Raw genomic sequence first — 27,032 nt, 5'->3', positions numbered from 1 at the left:
GGGCAAGCGCAGTGGGCGCGGTGAGCCCGCTCACCTTGGCGCACGAGGGTCTCAGGTGAGCGCGGAGAGGGGGAGGGAGGAGGAGTAGGAGGAGGAAGCGAGAGGGAGTGTTCAGAGAGGGAGAGAGAGGCGGGTCCTGCTCCTTTGTGCTCAAAGTCATCGCCATCGCCTGGATTACTTCGCGAAAGCGCCGTGCTCTCTCGCTCTCCAGGGAGAGGAGAAGGTAGAGGGAGGGGATAGGAGAGAGGAGAAGGGAGAGGAGGGATAGCGTCCCTCGGTGTCACGATGAGCCAGCTCGCGAGCAAGTTGCGCACACTGGCGCAGAGACGAGAGGTGAGTGGGTGGCTCGTAGCGACTCACTCCGACCATACACTCACTCGTAGCGACTCACTCCGACTATACAGACTCATAGCGACTCACTCCGACTATAACACAACGATGCTCTGTGTAGCCTTAACAAACTTTTTTGGAGCAATTGCTGTCAGCAAGCGCATATGAAGGTCGGCACAGCACACAAGGGGTGGCTTTGTTTCCTCCGTGGGGATGTTTACACACCGCACCAGGTAGTCGCGTGAGTCGACTTAGAGGAGGTCCAGGACCGGTTCAGATAATCGTCACTGGTGTGGACCGTGAGCGGGAGTCGAACTCGGTTCGCCGGGTTCGTAGCGCAGCGTGGCGCTCACCGTTACTCTACCGCGCCTCGTTAATGCCTACACACATCCGCATACACACACACACACAGACATACACACACACCAACTTACACACATCCATACACAGGCCGACTCACGCAAACTTGTACGCAGACATCACACGCAGGCACGCACACTCACGCGTACGTATCCACACTCCGACTTGCGCACTCACGCAGACACGCACACACAGACACTCACATACACACAGACACGCACACACACACACACACAGACACTCACATACACACAGACACGAACACACACACACAGACACTCACATACACACAGACACGAACACACACACAGACACTCACATACACACAGACACGCACACACACACACAGACACGCACACACACACAGACACTCACATACACACAGACACGCACACACACACAGACACGCACACACACACAGACACTCACATACACACAGACACGCACACACACACAGACACGCACACACACACAGACACTCACATACACACAGACACGCACACACACACAGACACTCACATACACACAGACACGCACACACACACACAGACACGCACACACACACAGACACTCGCATACACACAGACACGAACGCACACACACAGACACGCACACACACACAGACACTCGCATACACACAGACACGCACACACACACTCACATACACACAGACACGAACACACACAAACACAGACACGCACACACACACAGACACTCGCATACACACAGACACGCACACACACACACAGACACGAACGCACACACACACAGACACGCACAGAGACACGCACGCACACACACAGACACACACACAGACACGCGCACACACACACGCACACACACACACGCACACACAGACACGCGGGCGTGCACACAGGGCGCTTTAACGTATCCGCCTCGGGACATTCCCGTGAATGTGATTCAAATGTACACGCGCGTAAGCATCTGTGTGTGCAGTCCATCTCATCTCCATCTCATCATCTCCGGAGCCGCGTGACGATGGCAGCCTCGTCACGTGGTGCGCGCCCGTGTACAGTGCCGCTCACTTTACCTGCGAGTCCGGCTCTCACCTGTGTCTGAGCCTGTGAGCGTGAACCTGTGTCTCACGTCGTGTCCCTCACCTGACTATCACCTGTGTCTCACGTCGTGTCCCTCACCTGACTATCACCTGTGTCACACGTCGTGTCCCTCACCCGTGTCTCACCTGTGTCTAAACCCCACCTGTCTCTAAACCCCACCTGTCTCTATACCTAACCTGTGTATCTGAACCTATGTCTGAACCTCGCTTTTATTACCTTTCTCTCAGCTGTATCATTCCTGTGTCTGATTCTCACTTTTGTCTCACCTGTGTATCTCACCTGTCTGTCCGAATCTCTCGGTCTCACCTGCGCTTCTAATCTGTGTCTAACATGTGTATCTGAATCTCACCTGTGTATCTCACCTGTGTCTAAAACTCATCCGTATTTTATCCACGTCTCTCACCTGTATATCACCTATGTATCTCAACCTCAGCTGTGTATTTCATCTGTAAGGCTGTGCCTCACACGCTCACACGCATAGCAATGCATATTATATGTGCACGTATGCATCCGCTAGAGGCGTTAGTCGAATCTTCAATCATCATCGGACATGATCTATCGGCCGTTGGATCAAGACTTCCCCAAGCCTGAGCGAATGGGGGATGGGGGAAGTAGCTGGTGAGAGTTAATGAATACACCTTGATTAAGGATTAAGAGTCGGTGGTTTCCTGCTCAAGCGAGCGTGGGGGCGTTGCTCGCTTTGCTACAGCCTGGAGCCGGTAGTGGAAATTCCACATTCCTATGGCGGGGGCGGGCTAAGAAGCAGCACACCTTTTCGAGAGGAGAGTTAGGAGAGTCGAGTGAGGAGAGTCGAGTGAAGAAGAGAGGGGAGAGGCAGGAGAGCGCGTGGAGGGGAGTGCTGAGATGAGAGCTTAGAGCGAGGCATGGAGGGAGGATCTGGAGGGCTGAGTGAGATGTTGAAGTTGGACCGGGATCGTACCGGGAGCCGTGGTGAGTGTTGGGGTTCGTGGGGGGTGGAGCCGGTGACAGCGGCTGAGATTTCATCATCGCTCAGCGATGGGTCACTCTGCTGGTGTCTGCATTCCTCTGCGACTTCCCACGTCTAGCATAGTGACATATAAACACGGTGGCACGCGGCCGTGGACAAAGCGAGATAAGAGTGTATTCCCTCTTTAACCTTCACGGCCCCGTTTCCGTGTTTACCGATCTGCACCATCCTTCGTCAATCGCACAATGTCCTTAAAATGAAAAGCAATAAATACGCGACGTTTCGGGCAACGGCCCTGCTAACGAGCACACTAAACCATATCTTCGAGTGGTATGAAGGCTATTGTTCCACATGTGCTATGAAGGCCCATTTCCCGAAACGTCTTATAAATATACGGATTCAGGAACCTTCCTTCCAAAAAACAAAGATCCCCCGTATAGCCTTTAACAAACTCACGGGCCAAGTGCCGTTAGCGAGCGAGCACCGATATCAAGGACGGCACGGCGGCACACGAGTGGGTGGCGTGGCAACACCGCGCCCGGCCGCCTTTGTCTCTCCGGTGATGATTGATGTCGACTTAGGGAAGGCCTAGGACGGGTTCAGATATTTGCTGTCACCGTTACAGTTGTTGTTACTGCCGTGCGTGCGAATCGTTCTCTGTTCGCCGTGTTTGCAGCACAGTGCCCTAACCACTGCGCCACCGCTCCTCGTGTCCCCGCGCGCACAGCTCTCCCGAGCCCCGAGTCCCATCGGCACGTCGGAGACCCCGGGCAGACCCCCGCTCGCCGCCCCCTCCGCTCCGAGCCCGGGGGGTGACCCCGAACAGCAGGGAGAGGCGGGCGGTGGCGTGAAGCGTTTCGAGGTCCTCTATGTGGGGCGCCTCGCAGTGGGGGGCAAATTGGGCCCCCCCTCGCTTGTCGACGACAGCATCACGGCGCTGCACTGGCGCTACGGCGCTGAAGGGGACAGCTCCCCGGAGGAGCCCTGCGAGCCCGGTCGAGACCCCTTCGAAGCCGACCCCCCCGACCCCGCGGGGAGCCCGGGCGGGCCCCGTGGCGGGCAGAGTGCGGGGTCCAGGAGGAGCAAGCTGGACATGCAGAGGGACCGCACGATGCTATTCCAGGTGCGCGCCTTTACCTTTAGCTGCGTGTGTTGTTTTATATTTTTTATATATTGGCGCGTTCCCACTCGGGCTGAATTGTGTGTTTTGGTCGCTCTGCCAGTCACGTGGTTGGAACCGTTGGGAACAACGTGTTTCTACTCATCCCATCAAGCAAAACTCTGCGCCGGTTTCGACATTCAGTTCTAGATTTGAAGCTTTCATGACTGCAATGATTCATATTCTTAGGTTTTTTCGGTAAAGTCACGTAGGTAAAAAAATAATAATAAAAATATAAAAAATTATAATAGAAATAAAATAATAAATCACGACGTTTCGGAGGCAACACAAGTTTCCGTCATCAGTAAATTTTGCTGTGACGGTCCCACCTGATGATGGAGACTTGTGTTGCCTCCGAAACGTCGTGATTTATTATGTTATTTCTATTATTATTTATTTTATTTTTTATTTTTATTTTTTACCTACGTGACTTTATCGACATTCAGTCTCTCGTCAGCAGCCGAGTGAGGCTTACTTGGACCCATGCTGGTGAACCGCCGATCTTACCCGGCAAGGAGGAGCCCAGAGAGTAAAGAGAGGAAGTATTCTTGCCTCGTTTTGCTTGAGCTTGCCTGTCTGGAATCAGTGCTGCTGACATTGTGCATGTCCATAGGGAAGGCCGTGCGGCTGATGGGGATGTGTAAGGGTTTCAGGTGAGGGGGGGGGGGGTGAGGAGGAGGTGAGGTTGGGGTGGGTGGGTGGGTGGGTGGGTGGGGGGGACACGTGACCGTGAGATTTCAGGGAGGCATCCTCGTGGGAAATTGCGGTGATTGAGCCACGGGCCACGAGCCAGCATCTCGATGTCTCGAGGGAGTGAATCTGACCACTCGCATACACAGTGTGAGTGAGTGGGTGATGGGGTGAGTGGGTGATGGGGTGAGTGGGTGATTATACGAGTGGGCGATAGGGCGAGCGGGTGATGGGATGCGTGCGTGATGCTATGAGCGGATGAGAGTGATGTTATGAGTGGGTAGTTTGAGTGAGTGCCAGTACGAGTGTTGATGGGGTTAGTGAGCGATTTGGGTGAGTGAATGGTGTGGTGAGTGGGTAATGTTGTAAATGGGTGATAATGTGAGTGATTGGGTGGGTAACATTGTGTGTGTGTTTGGAAGGGAAGAGTGTGTGAGCGATGTTGTGAGCGAGTGATCGAGTGGCCACGTGCACCTCGTCCCCAGGTGGGTGAGGCGTACGTCACTCTGGTGAGTCCCGACTGCAAGGGCGTGGTGCTGGAGAGGTCTTTCCAAGACATCTCCTACTGCTCGCGGGTCAGGAGCCACACACGTGCACACACCACACACACACACCACACACGCACACCGCACACACACCACACACACGTACACCACACACATCCACACCACACACACGTACACCACACACACGTGCACCACACACACGTACACCACACACACGTACACCACACACACGTACACCACACACACACACCACACACACACACCACACACACCACACACACCCCTACATGAACATCCCCTTACCCAAGCCACCACTATACAGGTCACGTGATCACGCTGGCCATTATGAACCGCGGTTTACACCACCAATCAACTTGGCAGGCTCAGCCGGGGGAATGCCGCTCACTTGGCCCCCCCCCTTTTTATTACCCCCCCGCCCCCCTCCCCCCCTCAGGGCCTCTCCAGGACCGACCACTTCGGCTTCATCTGCAGGGAGGCGGCCGACTCGGGGCCCGCCAGCACGCACATCTGCTACGTGTTCCAGTGTACGGACACGTCACTGGTCAGCCAGCCCCCCCGCTTCCAAACATTCAAAGCCCCCCTATCAACCCCCCCCCCCCAGCTGTACGTGTGTGTGCTTGTAACCAATTATTGGTATTGGTGTGTGTGTGTGGAGCAGCGGTTAGCACACTGCGCTACGAACCCGGCAATTCGGGTTCGATTCCCTCTGTAAACACCAGTGAAGATTATCTCAATCGGTCCTGGGCATCCCCAAGGTCAACTCGGCCTCAAATAAATACCTGGTGCGGTGTGTAAGCATCGTCACTGGAGAGACAAAGGCGGCCGGGCGTAGTAGCCTGCCGGCCTTCATAGGTGGTCGCTAACCGCCCTTGCCCCAACAGTTTGTGAAGGCTAGAAGGGGGATCTTTGTTCGTGTCTTTGTTATGAGGGTCTCCCCTAGGTCGACTCCGCATTAAATCAGTAACGAGCGCGTTGTGTAAAACATCAGCCCCGGGAGAGATGGAGGTGCCCAGGTGTGGTGGCTGGTCAGCGACTGGAAAAGTTACAAAGTCCTAACCCCCCACACCACGTGACTTCCCAGAACCCCCACGAGAGTCGTGCCGGCCTCGAGTGCTGCTCGCTAACAGCACTTGCCCCAACAGTCTCTTGGGGCCTCCGGGGGGTGGTCTTTGTATGTATGAATGTCTTTGTACGTGGGTCTCCCCTAGGTCGGCTCAGCTTTACATATATGAATACCTGCTGCGGTGTGCAAACAGCAGGGAGACAAAGGTGGTACTGGTCACCCACCCCCACGTGTGCCCTTACCACGCTGAAGATGTCCTCACTAACAGTAGTTGGCCAAGCAGTCTGTTACCCTTGACTCGCCACGTGTTATTCTTATCCTTTGATGGAGCGGTGCGGATGCGATTTGTCTCTACGGGGGGGGGGGCTTGGTGGGGGGGGGCTTGGTGGGGGGGGCTTGGTGGGGAGGGGCGTGGGCATTTGTTTGTGATGCGGGAATTTGTTTGTGATGCATACCTGCTTGCGTGCGCTCATTCCCCCTGATGAATGGGCAGGGGGCCGTCCCATCCCTCCTCGGCCGTAAGATTCACTAAAGAGAGGCGGCGAGCGCGAGTGAGTCATCCACCCAGCGGGTGGCATGGGGGAGAGGTTTGGGCTGGAGTAGTAGTGGGGGCGGGGGTGGAGTAGTAGTGGGGGGTAGTGGGGGGGGTTGCGCAGCCCCAACCAAACAGAGCAAACCGGTTCCGTGCGCGTCCGCCAGTCTGTGCGCCTGCTTGGCCCTCGCCTCCCGCCCGCGCTGCGACGTCTCGGGGCGCTGATCGCGACTTGGGCGCGAGTGGCGACTCGGCAGCGGCGCGTTTCGCCTCCTCGCGTCCACCCCCCCTCCCCCCTAGTGACCCCCCCCACCCCGAACCCACCCCGAACTTGCACTCCGCCTACGCTCCAACCGCATCCTGCCCCCAGCCCGGGTTCGACACCAGGATGAATGTAAGTGGCAACTGCGCGCGGCTTGGCACCGCCGCCGCCTCTCCTGTGTTGCTCGACTTGCAGCTGCTCTACGTCGTGTTTTCGAGTTGTACCCCCCCCCCCCACCCCCCACGTGTTTGGTCGGCACGATGTCCTAGTTCTCGCTCGTACTGGCGGAGAGGTTGTTCGGCATCCTCCGGTGCTTAATAATAAATAGGTGTATATTAAATTTAATGAAAACTAAACATTTGCTGCTGATGCTACCTGGGTAATGATACAAACGCATAATTGACAAACACAACGCATCGGTCAATAACACCGGCCCAATATGAAACCTCGGATACGATATAAGTGCTACGAAGTAGGGCCATTGCCTGAAACGTCGCCTATTATATATCCTCTTAAAGTCGTCACACAGTGTTGTTGCTGACGATTGCCTTGAGTCGTGGAAAGAGAATGGCTGGGACTGGCTCCAGGTCAGGAGGACTGTAATCTCCATCCCAGGTTTTCCTAGCCGAGAAATCCATGCGGTCGTTTAGCGGCAGAACTGGTCCGGTGACATCCCTGCAAGTTCTCGCCGCGTGATCAGCGGCAACGTCGCCTCTGCTTGCCCATTGTGCTCCCGCCTCGTGGCGTCCGCCCTTGGCAATTACGAAACCCCGGAGCGGAGTTCAACGTCCAGCCTGACCTGGCTCCACTCGTCCATTAAAATTCAATGTTCAGCAGATTGCTCGCTTGCCGATGCTTGCCGAGCTGCTGCATTGGCAGTGGTGTACGAGCACACTTCACAACAACAGCACAATTGTGTGTGTGGCCTTAGAAGGGAAACAACATGTAATACGCGACGCTGCGGGCTATTGAAGGTTGTCCGGAATTTAACACGTTTTTCCACGGAAACTGGTTTGTGTGTGATTCGGTTAAGTGGAACCCCCGTGTGGCCCCTGGTTCTTTGTAGGTTACTCTTTGGTTCTTTCGGTAAAGTCACGTAGAACGAGAAAAAAATAAATTAAATGCTAGCATACGACGTTTCGATTGCAAACAAGCAATCATCGTCAGGTATAAATGAAATAGAAAACAAACCTAGTACACTTAGAAATGTAATGTAATACAACACAGAGTCGGCTAACGTAACAGTCAACACCCTATCTGGTTGATTACGTTCTTCCTGAAAATGCTAAATTTGAACGTTCAAGAATGCTAAATTTGCAATCGAAACGTCGTATGCTAGTATTTAATTTATTATTTCCTCTTTATACGTGACTTTACCGAAAGAACCAAAGAGTAATGCCTGCAGTCACGAAAGCTCCAAATTGAGTTTCTCTGTCGGTTACAAAGTCTCTCCGCTTGTGACCAAATCTCGTTGAGCTCAGGAGGTTCGAGTCTGGGTAGTGATGGATGGGCCACGAACAGTGCCCGAGCAGCCATTCTCAAAGCACTCAACACACTCGTCAACAACGACAACACCGCCGCGTGTGTGGCCTTAAAAGGAAGAAACACATAATAGACGACGTTTTGGGCAATTACCCTTATTAATGTGCTATGAAGAAGAGCCATTGCTCGAAACGTCGCTGTGGGGCCTTGGTGCACCACTACCAACGCAGCAGCAGCACCACCAAGTGTTTTGTTCAGCAGGTGCTGTGGGCGTCTTGGGGGCTAGGTAGTGGGCAGCAGAGGGCAGTGCTACAACAGCAACATGACGAGTTGGTTGTCTTGCGCGGTACTGCTCCGCTCGCAGTCTTCGCCCACCGGCACTGACTGGCGAGCGAGCCGGGCGAGCGTTGCGAGGTTCCTCTTCCTCTCACTCCGCGTCGGAGGATCGGCAGCAGCAGCGCACGCACGGACGCCTGCGCCCCCGAACAGATGTCACGCGCGGCGTTTCAAGTCACTCATTCATGCGCTGACCTTTACCCAAGCGAGGAGGGCCTTTGAGAGTCCTCGTGTGTTTACTCCAGCCCAGTGGGGGGGGGGGGGGGGGGGGGGGCTGTGTTACGCGCGTGCTCGTGGGTTTTCGGGTTGGAAGCGACACTGCGTACTCATTGGCTCGGGTACGCGGGGTGGGGGGGGGTAACGTAGTAGGTCCACGTGACAGCAGAGGGATCGCGCTTGGGTAGAGAGACCTGTGCCTGGATCATCTCCTCTTGCTTGTGTGCTGCCACCAGAGTCACGTGTCTATCCGGTACTCGGCACATGGTGACGATGAGTTGGTCCCATCTGAGCCCTGCAGAGGTCCTCCGAGGTGCACAGCTCCATACTAATGATGTGGTGATGATGAAGACCACGATGATGAAGTGCTCGCTCACAGAACTTGCCCAAGAATGTTGAAGGCTTTCTGGAGGATGTGGAGTGGAGTTTCCTTCGTGTAGTAGGGGGGGGCGGTAGCGTAGCGGTTAGCGCGCTGCGCTACAAACCCGGCCACCCGAGTTCGATTCCCACCCACGGCCAATATCGGGTGACGAATATCTGAACCGGTCCTGGTCTCTCCTAGGTCGACTCAGCCTTGAATGAATATCGGATGCAGTGTGTAAAACATCAGTCCTGGGGAGACAAAGGCGGCTGGAAGGTCACGGTTATTGCCACACCACCCCGTCGTGCAGTTGGTCCGGGCTTCACCGGTGCTCACTAACAGTACTTGCCCCAACAGCCTGCCACAAGGCTATACGGGGGGGAACCTTTGTCACGTCTTTGTGGTGTCGCCCCGCAGGTGGATGAGATCATGATGACGCTGCGGCAGGCCTTCCAATCTGCGGCCGCCACCAAGGTCGCCCGTCGCAGGCCTGGGCCGGAGACGCGGGCAACCACATCCACCCGGCCAGCGCACGGTGCGGCACAGGCCGGGAGCCACCCCTACATGCCTGGAGGTGCATGCCAGGCTGGGGCCAGGGGGCCGTCCATAAATGACGTCACGCACCTGGGGGGGGGGGTCAGATATTTGTAACGATGTGTGACGAGGGGGGGGGGGGTTGAGAAATGTGACGTCACATCAAAATGCGCAACTTTAAATAAATGTAGACAACACGTTCTACTTAATTAAATAGACTTTTTAATAAATGTTTATTCCTACAACATCAGAGTGCAGCGGCACATTAAATATGCACTACAATGACAATAGTTTAAAGCGGTTAGAAGCATGTTAAAAAACATTTGGGGAGGGGGGGGCAGAGCTTCGTGACGTCATATTTAAGGGGGGGTCTGACTTTTTGTGACGCCGTGTGACGAGGGTAGGGGGGGTAAAAAATTGTCCAAAATCGCGTGACGTCATTGATGGACGGCCCCCAGGCTGGAGCGGTGGTGGAGCGTAGCTGTTCCACTGCGCGTCGTTTGGTGTAATGTCCGACGTTTCGCTCCAGTCTGTTCATCTGTTGATCTGTCCCTATCCGCGTTTCCGTCACCCCCCCCCCCCCCCCCAGCCGGTGTCCACGCGAGGAGGGACGACGCTGGTGGGGGGCGAGGCGGGGAGGGCGACGCACGCACGGTGACGTCCGCGCGTCTACGTGCACAGGTGTGGAGAGCGGGTACGCGCGCCACGCCAGGTTGTGAAGTCGTGGGCCGCGTGTGGCCCCGTGGGCCCTTGCTGTCCCCAGCGCTACGTCACATGCTCTGTGCGGCACAGCGAGCGTCGTTCTCGTCGCGCGTTTGGTAAAAACCACCGCTCCTTCCTGCTTCCTGCTGTGTGCAGGAGCCCACGCGGAGCCACATAATCTCGGCCCAGCAGCAGCAGCAGCAAGAGCAGCAGCATCATCAGAGCTCAGGCGGTTTAGGCAAACTGGAATTCCTGAAGAGCAAGGCCTCCAAGGGTCTCGCCACCTCTCTGGAGAACATCTTCTCAGCGCTGGTGAGCGAGTGGGCAGGGGAGAGCCAGTGCAGGGAGGAGAGGGAGTGTTTCTGTATGGACTGGAGAGTGATGCTGCATGGAGTTTAGGGCTGTATGTGTTTGTGTGTGGGGAGCGGTGGTGTAGCGGTTAGCGCTCTGCGCTACGAACCCGGCGACCTGGGCGCGATTCCCGCTCGTGGCCAACGCCAGTGACGATTATCTGAACTGGTCCTGAGCCTCCCCTAGATCGACTCAGCCTCAAATGAGTACCTGGTGCGGTGTGTAAACATCGCCACTAGGGAAACAAAGGCAGTCGGGCGTGGTGCTGGCCACCCACCCCATCATGTACCGTGTCGGCCTTCATAGGTGCTCATTAACAGGACCTACCCCAACAGTCTTTTGCAGGCTATACGGGGGTCTTTGTGTATGCATGTGTGTTCGTGTGTGTGTTCATATGGGGAGCGGTAGTGCAATGGATAGCGTGCGACAAACCCGGCGGTCCGAGTCCGATTCCCACCCGTGGCCCTGCGCGCCACATCGGTGACACATATGTGAACCGGTTCGTGGCCTCCCAGCTCTGTTGATTCATCAGCACTCCTCCTGATGTGGAGTGTAACACACCATCACCGGAGAGACAAAGGCGGCCAGGTGTGGTGCTGGCCATGCACCACCTCGTGTGCCATGCCACCCTTATGGGTGTTCGCTGACAACACTTGCCCTGCAGTCTGTTTGTCTTTGTGTGTGTGAATGGGTGTGTCTCCATGGGGGGGGGGGTGTACGTGTAAGTGTACAAGTGGGTATCGGCCATCGTCATCATCAGCATGCTTTATCCACTACCGGATCGAGGTCTGCCCAAGCGCGTCGCACGCTCCTCACGATCCTGCAACGCGTTAACGATCCACGCGGCCGCTTGCAGAACGAGCCGGTTCCACCACTCCATCTGCACGGTCGACGCCCCCCCCCCCCCCACCGCGATGCATTGCTTCTGTGGGAACAGTGCTGCGCTGATTGCCACTCTTCTTGGTTCTTTCGGTAAAGTCACGTAGAAGGGAAATAATAAAATAATAAAAATAAAACATTCTCAAATAATTCTCACGACGAAACGTCGTTATTATTTTATTATTTCCCTTCTACGTGACTTTACCGAAAGAACCAAGAAGATGAATCCCTGCAGTCACGAAAGCTTGAAATCGAAATCTGATTGCCACTGTCACGTGCAGAGAGAGCGCTCTGACCCGGTCACCCTTCACCACTTTGATTCGTAAACTTTGGTTGGAAGGAGCGGGGGGGGGGGGGTAGAGTCAAGGATGTAATGCATGGGAAAGAGGAATGGGAGAGGGAAGAGAGAAAGAATGGGGGATGAGAGGGAAAGGGATGGAGAAAGGATAGGAGGAATCGGAGCACGGGGGTCAGGGAGGGAGAGAGGCAGCGTCGGGGTCTCGACGCTGCTGCGGCTGCATGGAGAAGCAGCGGCGTCCATTCTCACGGGGGGTGGCGGGGAGCCGAAGGGGCTCCTGGGCCATGGAGCGAAACGTCTGACATCGTGCCGAACGACACGCGGTACGACCCTTAAACACGCCGGAGAGCTGCGTTGGGGAGTGTTTCCGTGAAGATTCAAGAGTGCGTACATAGTGGAGAGCGTTTGTGTGCTGTGCAGACAGAGTACAGATCAGAGAGTGTTGCTAGTAAGTAATTTTTGTACGCAGTGTGCGTGGTTATTGGAGATTGTTTTTGTGTGTGGAGCACGCGAGTGTTTCTGTACGGATCGATGAGTGCGTACAGAGTGTGGAGTGTTTGGTGGCGGTGTGGAGTGTTTGAAGGGGGGGGGGGGGGGGGATGTGGGCACGAGGCTGTGGCGAGCGTTCCGATTATGTGGCCCTGCTTATCTCGGTTGACCTTTGACCCCGCGCCATTATAATAACGAATGTTTGAAACCGCGCTGTGTGGTTCTTCTCTTGCTCCATTTCAATTTTCACATTTTCCGATCCTTTAAAGGGCACAATAATTTACCTTGCATCAACACAAATAACACATCATCATCTTCCTCCTCTGCTTCAGCCGTGGTCAACACGCTGCTGGATGAAACTGCATCCTACTACTTTAACGACATCTTTTTTTTACTTGAAAACATGTTTATTATGTATTTTTAATGTTTGCCATATTCTTATAGCGTTTATTTAATCGTCATTTCTTAATATAAATGACTATTAATCAGTACTGTCCGCTGCCAATCCACTGCTGGATGAAGGCCTCCCTCTACGTGTGCAATGTGTGTCACTTGGGGGGTTGTTTGACCATACTTCACCACGCCGGTCAGTACCGATTGATTGGTCTAGTGAGGGCGACAGGTCGGTCAAGTTCATAGGGCAGTGCGCTATCCAGCACACGACCACTCCACACCACGTTACAATGTTACGTTAATCCTCACGATACCATTCATCAATCGGTGCACCATTGTTAGCCTCGGCTAGCATGTTGACGTCTTTAATGAAGACGGGAGAAAGAGGAACGCGTGGATTAGAGAACAAACTGCAGGTTGCTTGCTCGGCAAAGGAAGAGGAGGGGGGTTTGGCAGGGCGGGATGGCTGGCGAGAGAGAATCACTCGTGAATCACAGACAAAGGTTGGCACCGCAGCCTCGAGGACGTCCTCCACGGGAGATGGAGCGGTGGAATCGGCTTGCGCTTTGAGCCGGATGAATCGTTCACTTGGCAGGATTGCTGAGAGAATGGCGACAACTTGGGGGTGGGGGGGCCTTCATCCAGCAGTGGGTAGATCTTGGCACGCTACAACGACGGCTGCGGCGGTGGTGACGACGACGCTACGGTTGAACGCTGTTGTTGTTGCTGTCGTTTTGTCCCTCGGTGCAGGGAGGCGCCAAGCCCAGGAGTGGCTCTGGGAGCGACAGCCTCAGGTCCCGGAGTAACACCTTCACCTCCGACTCCTCCAGGGTGAGTGGGGCGAGGGGGGGGTCACAGCCCTGTGGGGGGTTCACGGTCTTCAGAGGGGGCGGCGGCAGGGAGAGGGGAGAGGTTCGGCGTGGGGGTGGCCACACACAAGTCGCGTGGTGTGCGGGGGGCTCGAGCTGAAACTTAGTCAAGTGACTCTCTGTGCACCTACGGCCACTCGGCTGCCGAGCGCAATGCGCAGGCGGTGGCACTGCACCGGGGCTCAGCGGGCCACAGAGGCCACAGGTGCCGGGCTACTCGGGGTTGAATAAAGGTCGTCAATGCTGCATATTGGCAGAATCTCGCGTGGGTGAATAATGGGCATCATTCACGAGGCGACGAATCGTCCCGTGTTCTCCGCAGGAGTCGACATCTCCCCCACCCTCCCCCCCTCCACTGCGGCCCCCCCCCACGGGGACCCAAGCCGGCGGAGGGCTGCGTGCCCCCCACGCCCTCTCCACCTCCTCCAACGACCAGGACAGCAGCGACTCCGACACCCCGGAACTGGTGACCCCCAAATACCGGCGGGGGGGTCCGGAGGCGACTGCGGTCGGGGAGGGGCTATCCCGAGGCCGGGACCCCCGTCCCGGGGTCCCACAGGGGTCTGGAGAGGGGGCCTCCTGGAGGAGACCCCCACGTGTGCCGCGGCATCCCACGGTGACCCCAGAAGCCATGGCGGCGCGCAGACGAAGCAGGTGGGGGTCCTCAGGGGTCTGTGTGTGTGGTCACTTTTACAAGGTGTGCCCAAAAAACAGGACCACGGACGGGATCCTGTTTGTGTTGAATAGGTGAAGGCTGCGCATGAGTTTTTTTGGGTGCAGTTTGGAAATGTGCTTGTGACTGAGTGCACCCAACGCGTGTGTTTGGAATGGCAGTTTTTGGGTGCACTTTGTGAATTTTTACGTGGGCGTGGTTGTGGCCTTTTTGTTGTTTTTGGGGTGCACATTGCAAGCGTGAGTTTGCGTGCAGCTTCGGCACTGGGTGAAGTGTGGGTGTCTGTATTCTCGAGTGCACTTGGGAAATGTGCGAGTGGAGCCGGTCATGGCTCAACATTATTGGCGAGAGCTATCTGCAAACTGGGCTTGGTTGGGTACCCCCTCCCATCTCGCCAATCCGCATTTACCAGCATGGTGAAGTATGGTTAAGCACAACATCCCGTGACTCGAAGGCGTTGGGAGACATTCATCCAGAAGTGGATTGACAAAGGGCTGTAAATTATTATTGTGGGTGGACTTTGTGAAACGGTCGCCACTCTTCCTTTCTCTCCACCCCCACGCTCACCCTCACACCAACATCTCCACACACTCACCTCCAAGCACTCACCCTCCACTCACCCGTACATTCACCTCACTCCCACGCTAACCCTCATCCGAGGGAATGAGATTATCGGCACAGTTTAATTAAGAATCGCTACGGGGGGGAGGAGGAGGGGGGGCAGTGCCCCTGCACCCCTGGCAAGGAATGTTACCTCCGTGTCTCTCTGTCCCCCTGTCCCCCTGTCCCCGTGTCCTCGACTCCCCCCGTCTCAACGCCCATGCCCCCGATGGTTCCCGTGCTCCCCTCCTCCCTACGTCTGTATCCGCCGTGTCCCCCGTGACCCCCCTGTCTCTGCCTCTCCCCGTGTCCCCACAATCTGCTTGCTCCTCCGGGTGACGTGGCACATCCTCCGTCCACACATTCCCCCCTCCCCCATTCCCCATCCTCCACCCCACCACAACTCCCTCCATCTCCCTCCTCTCTGCTGGGGATTGGCCGCTCCGCTCTCTGCACACCTGGTGACGTCACGTCTATTTTTAGACGAATGCCTTCTCAATGGAAGGAGGGGGGGTCGGAGGGGAGGGGAGAATAGTATGGGGGGGGGGGTGAAGGGGGAGGGGCTGTCTAAACTCTATGGAGGCAGAGACAGCTGCTGCTGCTCCTGTCACCACGATCTGCAGGCATGGACCTGCCCGCCTCCTGAAGCATTCCAGCACAAGGAGCTCTGTAAGTTAATGCGCCGTCGCGTTTCTACGTTAATAAGTCGTTAAGTTAATAAGTTATCAGGTCAGTGGGTTATTTGGTTAATGAGTCATTGGCCGTAAGCTTACTCCAGTCTGCTACGGCATCCTTAGGCTGGGCCATTAAGTTAATGAGCCGTCACGTCAATGAGCGATCAAGCTGCCGTGGCAGCGAAGTGGCGACACTCGCGCCTCTCAGGTTCAACTCCCGTCCCGGGCTCCTCCTTGTGGAGTTTCTGTGTTCTAGCCCTGTTCTACTCGGTGAGAGGCTGGAAGTGTTGGTGTGTGTCTGTGTGTGTGTCTGTGTGCGTGTCTGTGTGCGTCTGTGTGTCTGTGTGCGGTAGTGTAGCGGTTAGCGCTACGCTCGCTACGAACCTGGCGACCCGGGTTCGATTGCCGCTCACGGCCATCACCAGTGACGATTATCTGAACCGGTCCTGGGCCCTCTCCTAGGCAGACTCGGCCTGAAATAAGTACTGGGTGTGATGTGTAAAAACCGCCACTATGGAGATAAAGGCGGCCGGGCGTGGTGTTGGCCACCCACCCCCCTCGTGTGCAGTGCCGGCCTTTATAGGTGCTCGCAAACAACACTTGCCCCAACAGTCTGTTAAGGCTATACGGGGGATCTTTTTGAGCAGCAGTGTAGTGGTGAGCACCTCCCCCTCAGGGAGGGAGCCCCAGGACCGGTTCAGATAATAATCCTCGCTGGTGTTGATCGTGAGCGGGAATCTAACTCTGGTCACGGGGTTTGTAGTCGAGCGTGCGCTGACCGCGACACGACCATTGTAACCCTGCCACGCCGGGAAACGGCGCCAGAGCTGGGCGGATGGAGAGGCGGGGGAGCCGTTATCAGTCAGCGGCGGGGGCTGTGAGCGATGGGCCACCTATGGAATGTCCACCGTCGCCGTGGAGTGCCATTGTAGTCCCAAGTTTCTGCGCGTGAGTCCACGCGGCACTGCGCGAGTCCACGCGGCACTGCGCGAGCCCACGCGGCACTGCGCGAGCCCACGCGGCACTGCGCGAGCCCACGCGGCACTGCGCGAGCCCACGCGGCACTGCGCGAGCCTACGCGGCACTGCGTGCGTGGCCAGTCTGAGCTCACGTTGTGCGCCTGCGGCCTTCATCGCTGCTTCTCGCTCACAACTATTGCCCCAACGGCTAGTAAGAGGCTACTCGGGGGATCTGTGGCTCGTCTTTGTTACCGTTGCGAGTGGTGAGTTTGGGGTGAGGCAGCTCGCAGCGGGAGCGGCTTTCCCCCCAAAATAGTTTTCATCTCTCTACGCAAGTCAGCTCAAGATTCACGTGGATCCCCACAGAATCCCTCCCCTCTCCTTCCGCCCCCGCCCCCTGTGAAAACGCACCCCGTTCCGTGCAGCGGCGCCGAGGCCCCGGTGCAGCCTCTCCCTCTCCTGCCCCCATGCTCCCGTTTCTCCATTCCTTCCCCATCCCCTTCCCTCTCATCCCCCATTCTGTCTCTTCTCTTTTTCGCTTCCCTCTCCCGTTCCTTTTCCCCATGCATTATTACATCCTTGACTCTGTCCGTGGTGCTATGCCACGGCTAATACCGGGGCTGGCGAGACTCCCTCGTCTGGCGTACAGGAGGTCGTGGGTTCGATCCCCACCTAGACGCCTGCTGCTGCATACTTGGAGTTTGCGTGTTTTTTTCCCTCCACATTTAGAAACATGCTTTTAGAGTATTTGCCGGCTATAAATTTCCACGTGACAAGACACTTGGTTCTGTCATTTGTGGCCAGTATAGAGCTCTGTGAGCCTGAAGTGGTAAAATACAAATATTTCAGTAGTTTGAATACGAATTGTATTTGATTTTGCTAAATAACGATTGCATTTCCCGGATCAGCGCGTCTTCCGTCACGGGGCACACACGCCGCTCCCCGCACTGTTTGCTCCGCTGCTTTCGAGCCATCGTGTTTGCTTTTGCATCACATCGTGCGTGTCGTGTGTCGGCATCTGTGTGTGGGGAGCGGTAGCGCAGTGATTAGCCCACTGCGTTGCAAACCCGACGATCCAGGTTCGATTCCCGCTCGTGACTAATACTATTGGTGGATATTTGAGCCGGTCCTAGGTCTTCTCTAGGTCGTCTTGGCCTTATACGAGTACCCAATGCGGTGTGTAAACATTACCAATGGGGGAAGACAAAGGCGGCCGGGCATGGTATTGGCCACCCACCCCTTCGTGGATGCCGTGCCGTCCTTGATAGGCGCTCGCCAACAGCGAATGCCCCAATAATGTTGAAGGCTATACGGGGGTCTTTGTCTTTGTGCGGTCGTGCAGTGAGGTTGTTGCGGAGCCGCGGAGTGGGGGGGCGCGCCCCCCGCTGGTGCGCCGCCTCTCGTGGAGGCAGCAAATCTTCCTGCGCGCCTCCGAGCTCGACACGAGCTCCTTCACGCGCCCAGGTCAAGAGGTTACCCCGACCAGCGATCCACCGCTCACACCGCCGCACCCTCGCCCACCCTTTCATTCCCACCCATCGCAACCTCCTCCTCTATTCCAAACCTCAAAGTTGCTTAACCAATCCTCCTCCTCCTCCGCCCTACACACGTGTCCCAGCCGTCACAACGTACGCAGCACACAGAGACCAGTGGCACGGTGTGGTGAACGTCGTGCCATGGTGCAAGCATTCTGCCACGACCCGGTGACCCTATAACGGTGCCCCCCCCATCGCCCCCCCCCCCCCCCCGCTCACTGGGTAAGCAGATTCTCTGGACAGCTGCCCGCCGGACGTGCCGGTGCTGTCCCCCACGGCGGAGGAGGGGGAGGGGGGGGAGGAAGAGGGGGGAGCGGCGCAGCGCCGCTGGCACCGCCACGCGGTGAGGACGCGGTGGCGCAAGGCGATCCAGGAGCAGATCCTGCTGCTCAGGATGGACCGCGAGAACCGGAGACTCCAGGGTACGAGCGCGGGCAGAGAGCCCAGCCACAGCGACTCGCCACGACTTGCCACAACTCACGATGACTCACGACGACTCGCCACGACTCGCCACAACTCACGACGACTCACGACGACTCGCCACGACTCGCCACGACTCACGAGGACTCACGAAGACTCGCCACGACTCGCCACGACTCACGACGACTCACGACGACTCACGACGACTCGCCACGACTCACGACAACTCACGAGGACTCACGGCGACTCGCCACGACTCGCCACGACTCGCCACGACTCGCCACGACTCACGACGACTCGCCACGCCAGCTCGCCCGAACTAACTCCCTCCCTCGCCTTACCTCCGTCTCGCCCCCCCCCCCCCCCCCCCCCCCCCGTGATGGCGCGACCGCCGGTGCAGCCCACCACGACGACCTGAACACGAAGCGCGTGAAGCTGGACTACGAGGAGGTGACGCCCTGCCTCAGGGAGGTGACGGCGCTCTGGGAGCACTGGCTCGCCGCTCCCGACCGCGCCCACGCGCTCCGCAGCCACGAGCAGCTCAGCGCCGCCGTGTGCCGCGGTGAGCCTCCCCTCACCCCCCCCCTCGCCCCCCCTCACGTTGAGTCTGCTCGAAACCCCCCCCCTCGCCCCTCCCCCACCCCCCACGTTGAGCCTGCCAGAAACGCGGTGGGCTGGCGTGACACGTGCGGTCATAATAATACGGAGGCACCGGCAGATTTGCATAGAGACCCAAAGAGGCCGTTAGAGATCCGTTAACTGATACGGTGGGACCCATTGACGCGCACACAGGCCAAGAGACTCGCGCACAGAAACACAGATAACCATGGATTAGCATCACAACATCATCCATAATAGAGGTTTTTTGGGTTAGATCGCGTAAATATATAAATATGTCGTTAAACCCGCCACCACCCGACACAGCCAACTAGTAAGAGTTGTCGCGTAAAGAGAACGTGCCAATTCGTCACTAGTACCTCTATCATGGATGATATTGTTCACAAATGCCGACGTGTTAAACTAACCACATAGTCATAAACTTTACATCGAAACCGATAAAATCACAGACGCATAGACTCGCATTATAGAGACCCATAAGCTCTCATCGAGAGCTATACACAATTGCATAGAACCCACGTGCACGTGCGTGGTGCTGGCCACCCACCCCCTCGTGTGCCGTGACGGCTTTCACTGGCGATACTCGCCAACGGCACCTTCCCCAACACTCTGTGTGGGCTACACGGAGGGGGTGGTGGTCTTTGTGTGCGTGCGTGTGCAGGCGTGCCGCGCGCCCGGCGTGGTGAGATCTGGCAGTTCCTCGCTGAGCAGCACCGGCTCCGGCACCCGCAGCGGAGTCAGCACGAGGGGGGGCAGCAGCAACTGGCGGACGTCCCCTACCACACGCTGCTCAAACAGCTGACGGCACAGCAGCACGCCATCCTCATAGACCTGGGTGAGACCACGGGGGGCTGACGAGCGAGCGCCGGCGTTCACGCCGGGCTTGCCGAACGGCGCCACCACCGCATCAGCCTCGAGCGTGGCGGAGATCTCGCTCCACCATGGAGCCCGGTAGCTCCGTGGTGGAGCGAGCGACGCGGCCTCTCGCTTCTCCTCGCTCGCTCCTCCTCGCTCTCCATATCCCCGCTCGCTCCTCGTGTTCCTCACGCCCACTATTCCTCACTCCACCTTGGCCCCACCTCCTCATCACCGCCCCCTGCTCCTCCCCCCCCCCCCCTTCATTACCTCCACCACCCCTGCCGTATCCCGGCAGGACACACAGCCCCAATGTCACCCTGACTCCTCTTTCTTCTTCTCACTTCTCATCGTCACACTCCTCCCTCTTCCCATGTTCCTGAAGGCCACACGTTTCCCACGTTTCCCACGTATCCTCACCCCTCCTCACCCCTCCTCACCCCTCCTCACCCCTCCTCACCCCTCCTCACCTCCCCGTGCCCGCCCCTCCCCGCAGGCCGCACGTTCCCCGCCCACCCGTACTTCTCGGCGCAGCTGGGCTCGGGCCAGCTGGCGCTCTACAACCTGCTCAAGGCCTACTCGCTGCTGGACCCCGAGGTGGGCTACTGCCAGGGCCTGAGCTTCGTGGCCGGCGTGCTGCTGCTGCACCTCGACGAGCGCGACGCCTTCGCCCTCCTCAAGTTCCTCATGGGCCACATGGGCCTGCGCCGCCAGTACCAGCCCGACATGACCACGCTGCAGGTGGGCGCCACGCCAACAGCGCCACCGCCGCCACGGCGCCACCGGCACCGTGCAACCGCTACCACGATAATAATAATAATACTAACAAATAACCTCCGTCTTATAATGCGCCTTTTGGTATTGAAGTATCCCAAAGGACTGCACGTAAAATTACTACTGCGCTCGCAAGTATGGATACAAATCCCAGCGAAAGAGACGGCTAATGATAACAATATCAATGACTTCTCTCCAAATTCCAATGAAATCATACCATCACTGCACCACCGACACCACCGCCAACACCAAACCCCTCTCCCTGCTCTGCTCTCTCCTCTCTCTCCACTCTTTCCTCGCACTCTCCCCATGCCCTCCCTGTGCTCTCCCTGTGCTCTCCCCACGCTCTCCCCGCGTAGATCCAGATGTACCAGCTGTCGCGGCTGCTGCACGACCACCACCGGGAGCTGCACGCCCACATGGAGGAGGCGGAGATTGGGCCCAGCCTCTACGCACCGCCCTGGTTCCTCACGCTCTTCGCGTCGCAGTTCCCCCTCGGATTCGTCGCCCGCGTGTTCGGTCGGTGCCTCGCGCTCGCTCACTCACTCGCTCACTCGCCCTCACTCACTTACTCGCACTCACTCTCACTCACTCACCCCTGTCTTACCCATCCTCACCCTCGCCCGCCCCATCCTCACCCTCGCTCGCCCCACCCTCACCCTGGCTCGCCGCGTCTCGCTCAGTCTTGCCTCTTCCCCACAGGATGCTGCTGCTTTGGTTGTCATCAGAAGTCCCAGCGAACGGCTCCACATGATCTCCCCCCACCCCCGGCCCCCAGACCTGGTGTTCCTGCAGGGCCCCGAGGTGGTGTTCAAGGTGGCGCTGGCGCTGCTGGGCTCGCACGACGCGCTGCTCATGCAGACGTGCGACAGCTTCGAGAGCATCGTGGAGTTCCTCAAGAGCACGCTGCCCAACCTCGGCCTCGTGCAGATGGAGAAGACCATCAACCAGGTACCACGGGGGGGAGGGGCAACCACGCGCAACCGTGCACAACCGCATGCAATGGCGTGCAACCGGGTACAATCTGTTGGAACTCGGAGAAATCGGGTGCAACCTGGTGCAGTCTGATGCAACCGGGATTCAATAAAAAAAGATGTTGTGGCGGTTGATTGATGATGATGATGTGTGTGGTGTGACAATTCTTAGTCATGGTGCTGGTGCTGGAGGTTATGTTCGTGGTGACGACGATGGCGATGATTAAGATGACTACGATGCGATCTCGCCTCCGCAGGTGCTGAGTCTGGACCTGACGCAGCAGCTGCAGGCGTTCGAGGTGGAGTACCGCGTGCTGCGCGACGAGATGCACGCGGGCTCCACGCCGCCCCCCCAGCCCTCCAGGACCCCCCGCGGGGGGAGCGCCGGCGATCAAAACCACGACGACGATCACGACGATCACGACGACGAGGACGAGGCGAGGAGCGGGACGAGCGGAGCGACGCGCTCCGCGGCACTGGAGAGGGAGAACGCGGCGCTCCGCCAGGAGAACGCCGGACTCCGCGCGGAGCTGCAGGTGAGGGGTGGCGGTCGCGCATCTGTGCTTGCGTTGTCCTTGTACCGGTCGCCTTTTGCCGGTGTTCCTCTGGTCTGGAGGAGGCCGTTTCTAGTGTAGGCCAATCCGTTTCAACAACAATGCGCACATTGTCACCAAAGTGCGTTTGTTTGCAGACTTTTGACGCCTTGTGGTAATGGGTGTCTATTAGGTGTTTCAACATGTCAACGCCTCCTGTATTCTTGCCGGGAAGGGTGAAGGCCTGTTCTTTGTCATCCTCTTGATGCTGGCAAAATGGGTCCGCCGCCACGCAGAGCGGGCCCGGGACAATTTCAACGATGCCAGCGACGTAGCCGTCCTGGTCCATCCTGAACGAGCCTCCCTCTTACCCCCCCCCTGCCCCCCAGGCGTTCGTGGACCGCGTGCGGAGCCTGGAGGCGAGCGTCGAGAGCCTGGCGAGCGCCGAGTGCAAGCTGCGGCAGAGCGCGCGCGCCGCCGACATCGAGCGCTCCGCCCTCCTCGCCACCGTGGAGGCCCTGCGACTGCGAGGCGCGGCGGCCGACCCCCCACTATGAAAGGGCCCCCCCCCCCGCTCGCTGCTCTGAGCATGCCCCCCCCCCTCACCGACTATGAGAACGTCTCTGGCACCGCCAGCATGACACCGCCTCTGCGGGATGCGGGGAGGACGATGATTGCGAGTCACGTGGGGTAGAGAGCTGGGGGGAGCTGAGCCCCCCCCCCCCCCCACTCCACTACGCTCACCCCAGACGCCCTGCGATAAAAGACTTCAGCTCCCACGGAGATCACACGTTTGGAGGGGGGCGCATGAGCGGCGATTTTATTCTGGTGGTCGGGGGGGGGGCTTGTATTGGGGGGCCATGCCCCACCTACTGTACAGCAGCGTTGTCCATCTGTTGTGCCCCGCCGAGCTGGGGAGCAGCTCGGAGTTGAGAGGTCACCACCGGCACTCTGGACGGCGCCGGTGGTGATGCCACCAACAAACATCGTCATCGCTCCCTTCCCTCTGGCAGACCCCGGCAGCTGTTTTCACAGTCAACACCTCTGTGGCGGATCCAATTTTAAGTTCATTGATATTTACCACGGAAAAGATATCGACTTGTATTTTTAATGTAAGGGCTTGTTTAAAAAGCTTGACATATCGGGATGTGCCCCCTCCCGTGCCCCCCTCCCCGCTCCCTTGGGAAGTTTCTGATCTGCCTCTGTGCCACCTCGTGACTGCGTGCCCCAAGTCCCATCACACCCATGACGTTACCTCCACTGACGGTGTGGGCGAGTGCCGCCCTTCCCCCTCACCACGTGGAATCGGTGCCCCCCCCCCCCCCCCCCCCCGTGCCCGAGAATCAACTTCAGGGGCAGCGCCGGTGGCCCCGTTGATACGAAAGTGGCTGTGAGTGGACGAAAGCCAAAAACCAGCCCCCCCCCCCCCCTTGCCCTTGTAAAGTCCCAAATAGTCCATGACCCCAGGCCAGATATTTCGTTCAACGGTACCATCCGAGGTTGGCGTAACTTTATCGATTCCAATCAAAATTTGCGGCCAATTAAGAGTGAATTACTTGATAAATGTGTGCGGCTCTGGAGTGTTGCTACCCTCGCTTCTACAGAGTTCTGCTCGGGCCTTCGGACTTGAGAAGGCCCAGAGGGGCCCAAAAACATCAAGGTGGGGGGGAGAGCGAGGAGCGGATTCCGTGCGGCCAAAGTAGCGGTGCAGTGTTACGAGTTGGCGTCATTGTGACGGTGATGATGATGGTGCTGCTGCTGTCCCCTAGCGGCCCAACTGGGCATCACAACATTTACACGGGTTCCCCGTGTAAATGTTAAACTCGCGTGTTATTTTATATATTATATATTAACGTTGAAACCACGTGAGCTTGCCAAACTCGCCTTTTTTTAACGCGAAAGAAAAATCCGTAGCAAATAAAGCCAGTTTACCGCAACACTTTTGTCCCAATTGTTGAACAGCGACAATGTTTTGTATACGTTCAGTCAATTCACCATGCGTGAGTGGGGAGCATTATAGGTAAAATCGAATGACAGAAGCAGGGTTATCTTCCCGCTCTCTCCACGTGTAAATACGTGTTTCGGTCCCATTGGTGAAGCAACATGTACACTTTTAACAATTGCTTTCCAGACCAATCTTATCCAGACCAATGTTATGCGGTAGAACACTGTTGGAGCTGAATGGGTTTGATCAAAGTGCGTCTCAGTCGATTCAGGTCTGCTCTTGAAGTAGAAACGCCACTTGCTGCTGTTATACTCCAGATGCAGCTGCGTGTACACGTGGGCGACCCTGCACGATGCACATGCAGCACGGTGCTGAATAGAACCTCGACAAACAACACGGCAGACGTGTATCACCCTCCTGGAGTTCAGGTGTAAGTTGCAAACACGTTGTGAAACTCCCACGCGTGTGATTGTCCATCTTGGCGCACTGTGTTTGGGGCGATCGTGACGGGGAGGAGGACGACCAGGGGAGGTGTTGGTTCGAGCGCCACGAGTGTTGTGGAGATTGGTTGCGCAAGGGTTTCGTTCGGTCGACACGGAGCCCATCACGGGGATGAGTGGGGGGGGGGGGGGTGAAATGGATGTGCAGTGTTTTTGAGAGGTCACGATTTGCCCTCCGCCTTTGGCGATTCGATGAATTATCGCGATGAATAATCGTACCTCGATGCGAGAATCGAATTTTTTTTTTTATTTTTTTTTTATTTTGGCGGCGAGTGGCTGCAATGGGTCATGTGAACGCACAATTACTCGTCGATGAATCGATGCGCTATCGTCACGCCTGCCAGTCGTTTTGACTCGAGCTCATTTTAACAAAAAGCACCCCATGCCCTCTCTCCATCTACTTTTCGAGGGCAATACAAATACAGCGCCGTGCCTCCGTGCTTGTGTCTACGCGTTAAAAAAAAACGATGTAAGTTTATTTTATGGCATCGGCCACACGAGCAGTGCATGGTCACGGCAGCATTGGTTCGATGCAAGCAAATGTTGTACCGGTTTCAACCACGCATCGTCTCATCAGCAGTGCGCCTACAGCGTCAATGCTGCTGAACTCACAACACGCGCTTTCTGTCTGTAACGCGATGGGATTGAGGCTAAACCGTCGCCATCCATCAAGTAATTTAATTTCACCCTGAACCGTTTTTTAAATAGAAGCCTCGCGATAATGATTTTCACGTGGAGAGGAAAAAAAAGTGATACTTTTTACTTAAAAAATATATATTTTTAATGAAAACCAAAGCGATGATGGGGCGGGGGGGGGGGGTAGCTTCTCCCCCCCCCCCCGGTCCCCGAACACCTCTTCTCTGAACGCGCACACAACGATCCCATGACTCAGAGCCGTCCATCGGGTACGGCGAATCGGAGCGACCGCCCCGGGCCCCGCGTTTCGGGGTGGGGGGCGGGTTGGGGTGTTTCGATGTCACGGCGTCCGACGTAATATTTCCGGTTTAGTTTGAAGGCGTCGGAGGGCCCACGCGGTGGGGTTTACCCCGTGCCCCGCACCCCCCCCCCCCCCCTATGGACGGTCCTGCTGTGAATATCAACAACAATAATTATACTGTGCTTCCAATAAAACGTGCTTCCAAACGTGCTTCTTAAAATTTCAGGAATTTTATTTAAATCTGTGGGAGAGCGATGATGTACAGCGAGGACTAAACACCGCGCAGACGCATGGATTCTGTAGCTCCTCTCGCGCCGGCACGCGTTGATCCACCGACATATACACAGTCTTGATTTGAAGTTTTCGTGACTGCAGGAATCCATACTCTTTGGTTGTTTCGGTAAAGTCACGTGGGTATAAAATAAATCACGACGTTTCGATCGCAACACAAGCGACCGTCATCAGGTGGAACAAATACAGCAGTTCTGCTGTATCTGCTCCACCTGATGACGTGCCTTTACCGAAAGAACCAAAGAGTATGGACATATATACATTTATGATCGGATATTATGATGCGGTTCTCACTGGAGTAAGTGGCTAAGTTAATCGTGCGTACTGCCAATATGTTGTTTGTGCCCGCGACTCGAGCAGGGGAAGGGGAGTAAGAGTCCAGGATGTAATGCATTAGAGAACATACGCAAGTGGTTAGAGACGCATCCGCCTCGCGAGGAGGAGGAGGAGGCGATGCTCGTGAAGGGCGCTGCCGCGAGAGGGAGGCGTCGTGGCCGCCAGGGGGCGGAGTGGTCCAGGGGCTGAGTTCGCTTCCCCGACCCCGGTCGTGTTTGCCGGGGCGCGTGACCGCGCGTGTGTATTTGGAGTGGACCCGCATGCCCAGCCACCGCATGCCTAAACAGCTTTTGTTCGGCCGGATAGAGGGAGGCTAAACGGGCGCGGCACGGGCTAGAGAAGAGATGGAGTGATGTGGTACAGGAGGATGTGGAGCTGAGTGGACTTTGCCGATGACCGGTACTAGCGGTGTAAATATCGGCCTCTGTGGAGGAGGCTCGTGAAGGACGCTATTGCTGGGCAGTTGGAGGCAGTCGCCCTCCAACAACAACGGAGGGCAGAGGAGCGACGCTCACAACAACGAGCGGAGCGCCGGGTGGCTAACGCA

At 56.9% G+C, this 27,032-nt stretch overlaps 1 protein-coding gene across 3 annotated transcripts; it reads left to right on the top strand.

The window, feature by feature from the left end:
* Positions 1–137: 137 nt before the first annotated feature.
* TBC1D1 (TBC1 domain family member 1) lies at positions 138–26,064 on the top strand. 3 transcript variants are annotated; one of them, XM_061552518.1, is made up of 18 exons: positions 138–333; positions 3,446–3,841; positions 5,053–5,142; positions 5,528–5,635; positions 9,764–9,881; positions 10,470–10,561; positions 10,739–10,894; positions 13,743–13,823; positions 14,184–14,515; positions 18,110–18,231; positions 18,533–18,724; positions 19,123–19,284; positions 20,002–20,175; positions 20,692–20,936; positions 21,329–21,488; positions 21,748–21,920; positions 22,201–22,479; positions 22,866–26,064. In XM_061552518.1, exons 1-18 carry the CDS (start codon positions 286–288, stop codon positions 23,031–23,033), a joined length of 3,096 nt encoding a protein of 1,031 aa, XP_061408502.1. In that variant the 5' UTR covers positions 138–285; the 3' UTR covers positions 23,034–26,064. The 3 variants fall into 3 exon arrangements, with proteins under 3 accessions (XP_061408502.1, XP_061408501.1, XP_061408503.1); XM_061552517.1 differs by having other exon boundaries at positions 9,764–9,920; XM_061552519.1 differs by lacking the exons at positions 138–333; positions 3,446–3,841; positions 5,053–5,142; positions 5,528–5,635 and adding an exon at positions 7,005–7,083 and having other exon boundaries at positions 9,764–9,920.
* The last annotated feature ends 968 nt before the right edge of the window (positions 26,065–27,032 follow it).

The sequence above is a fragment of the Lethenteron reissneri genome, chromosome 16 (assembly GCF_015708825.2).
Source record: "Lethenteron reissneri isolate LAM-NWPU_2019-01 chromosome 16, ASM1570882v1, whole genome shotgun sequence".
Classification (NCBI taxonomy): Eukaryota; Metazoa; Chordata; class Hyperoartia; order Petromyzontiformes; family Petromyzontidae; genus Lethenteron; species Lethenteron reissneri.
Note: the sequence above shows the minus strand (reverse complement) of the source record. Positions and strands in the feature narration are given on the sequence as shown.

Bases quoted from the DNA above. Each gene is read 5' to 3' on its own strand.
- TBC1D1 (XM_061552517.1), top strand. From the start codon at position 286: ATGAGCCAGCTCGCGAGCAAGTTGCGCACACTGGCGCAGAGACGAGAG. The intron at 334-3,445 runs GTGAGTGGGTGG...CCGCGCGCACAG, and splicing joins CACTGGCGCAGAGACGAGAG to CTCTCCCGAGCCCCGAGTCC. The intron at 19,285-20,001 runs GTGAGCCTCCCC...GTGCGTGTGCAG, and splicing joins CAGCGCCGCCGTGTGCCGCG to GCGTGCCGCGCGCCCGGCGT.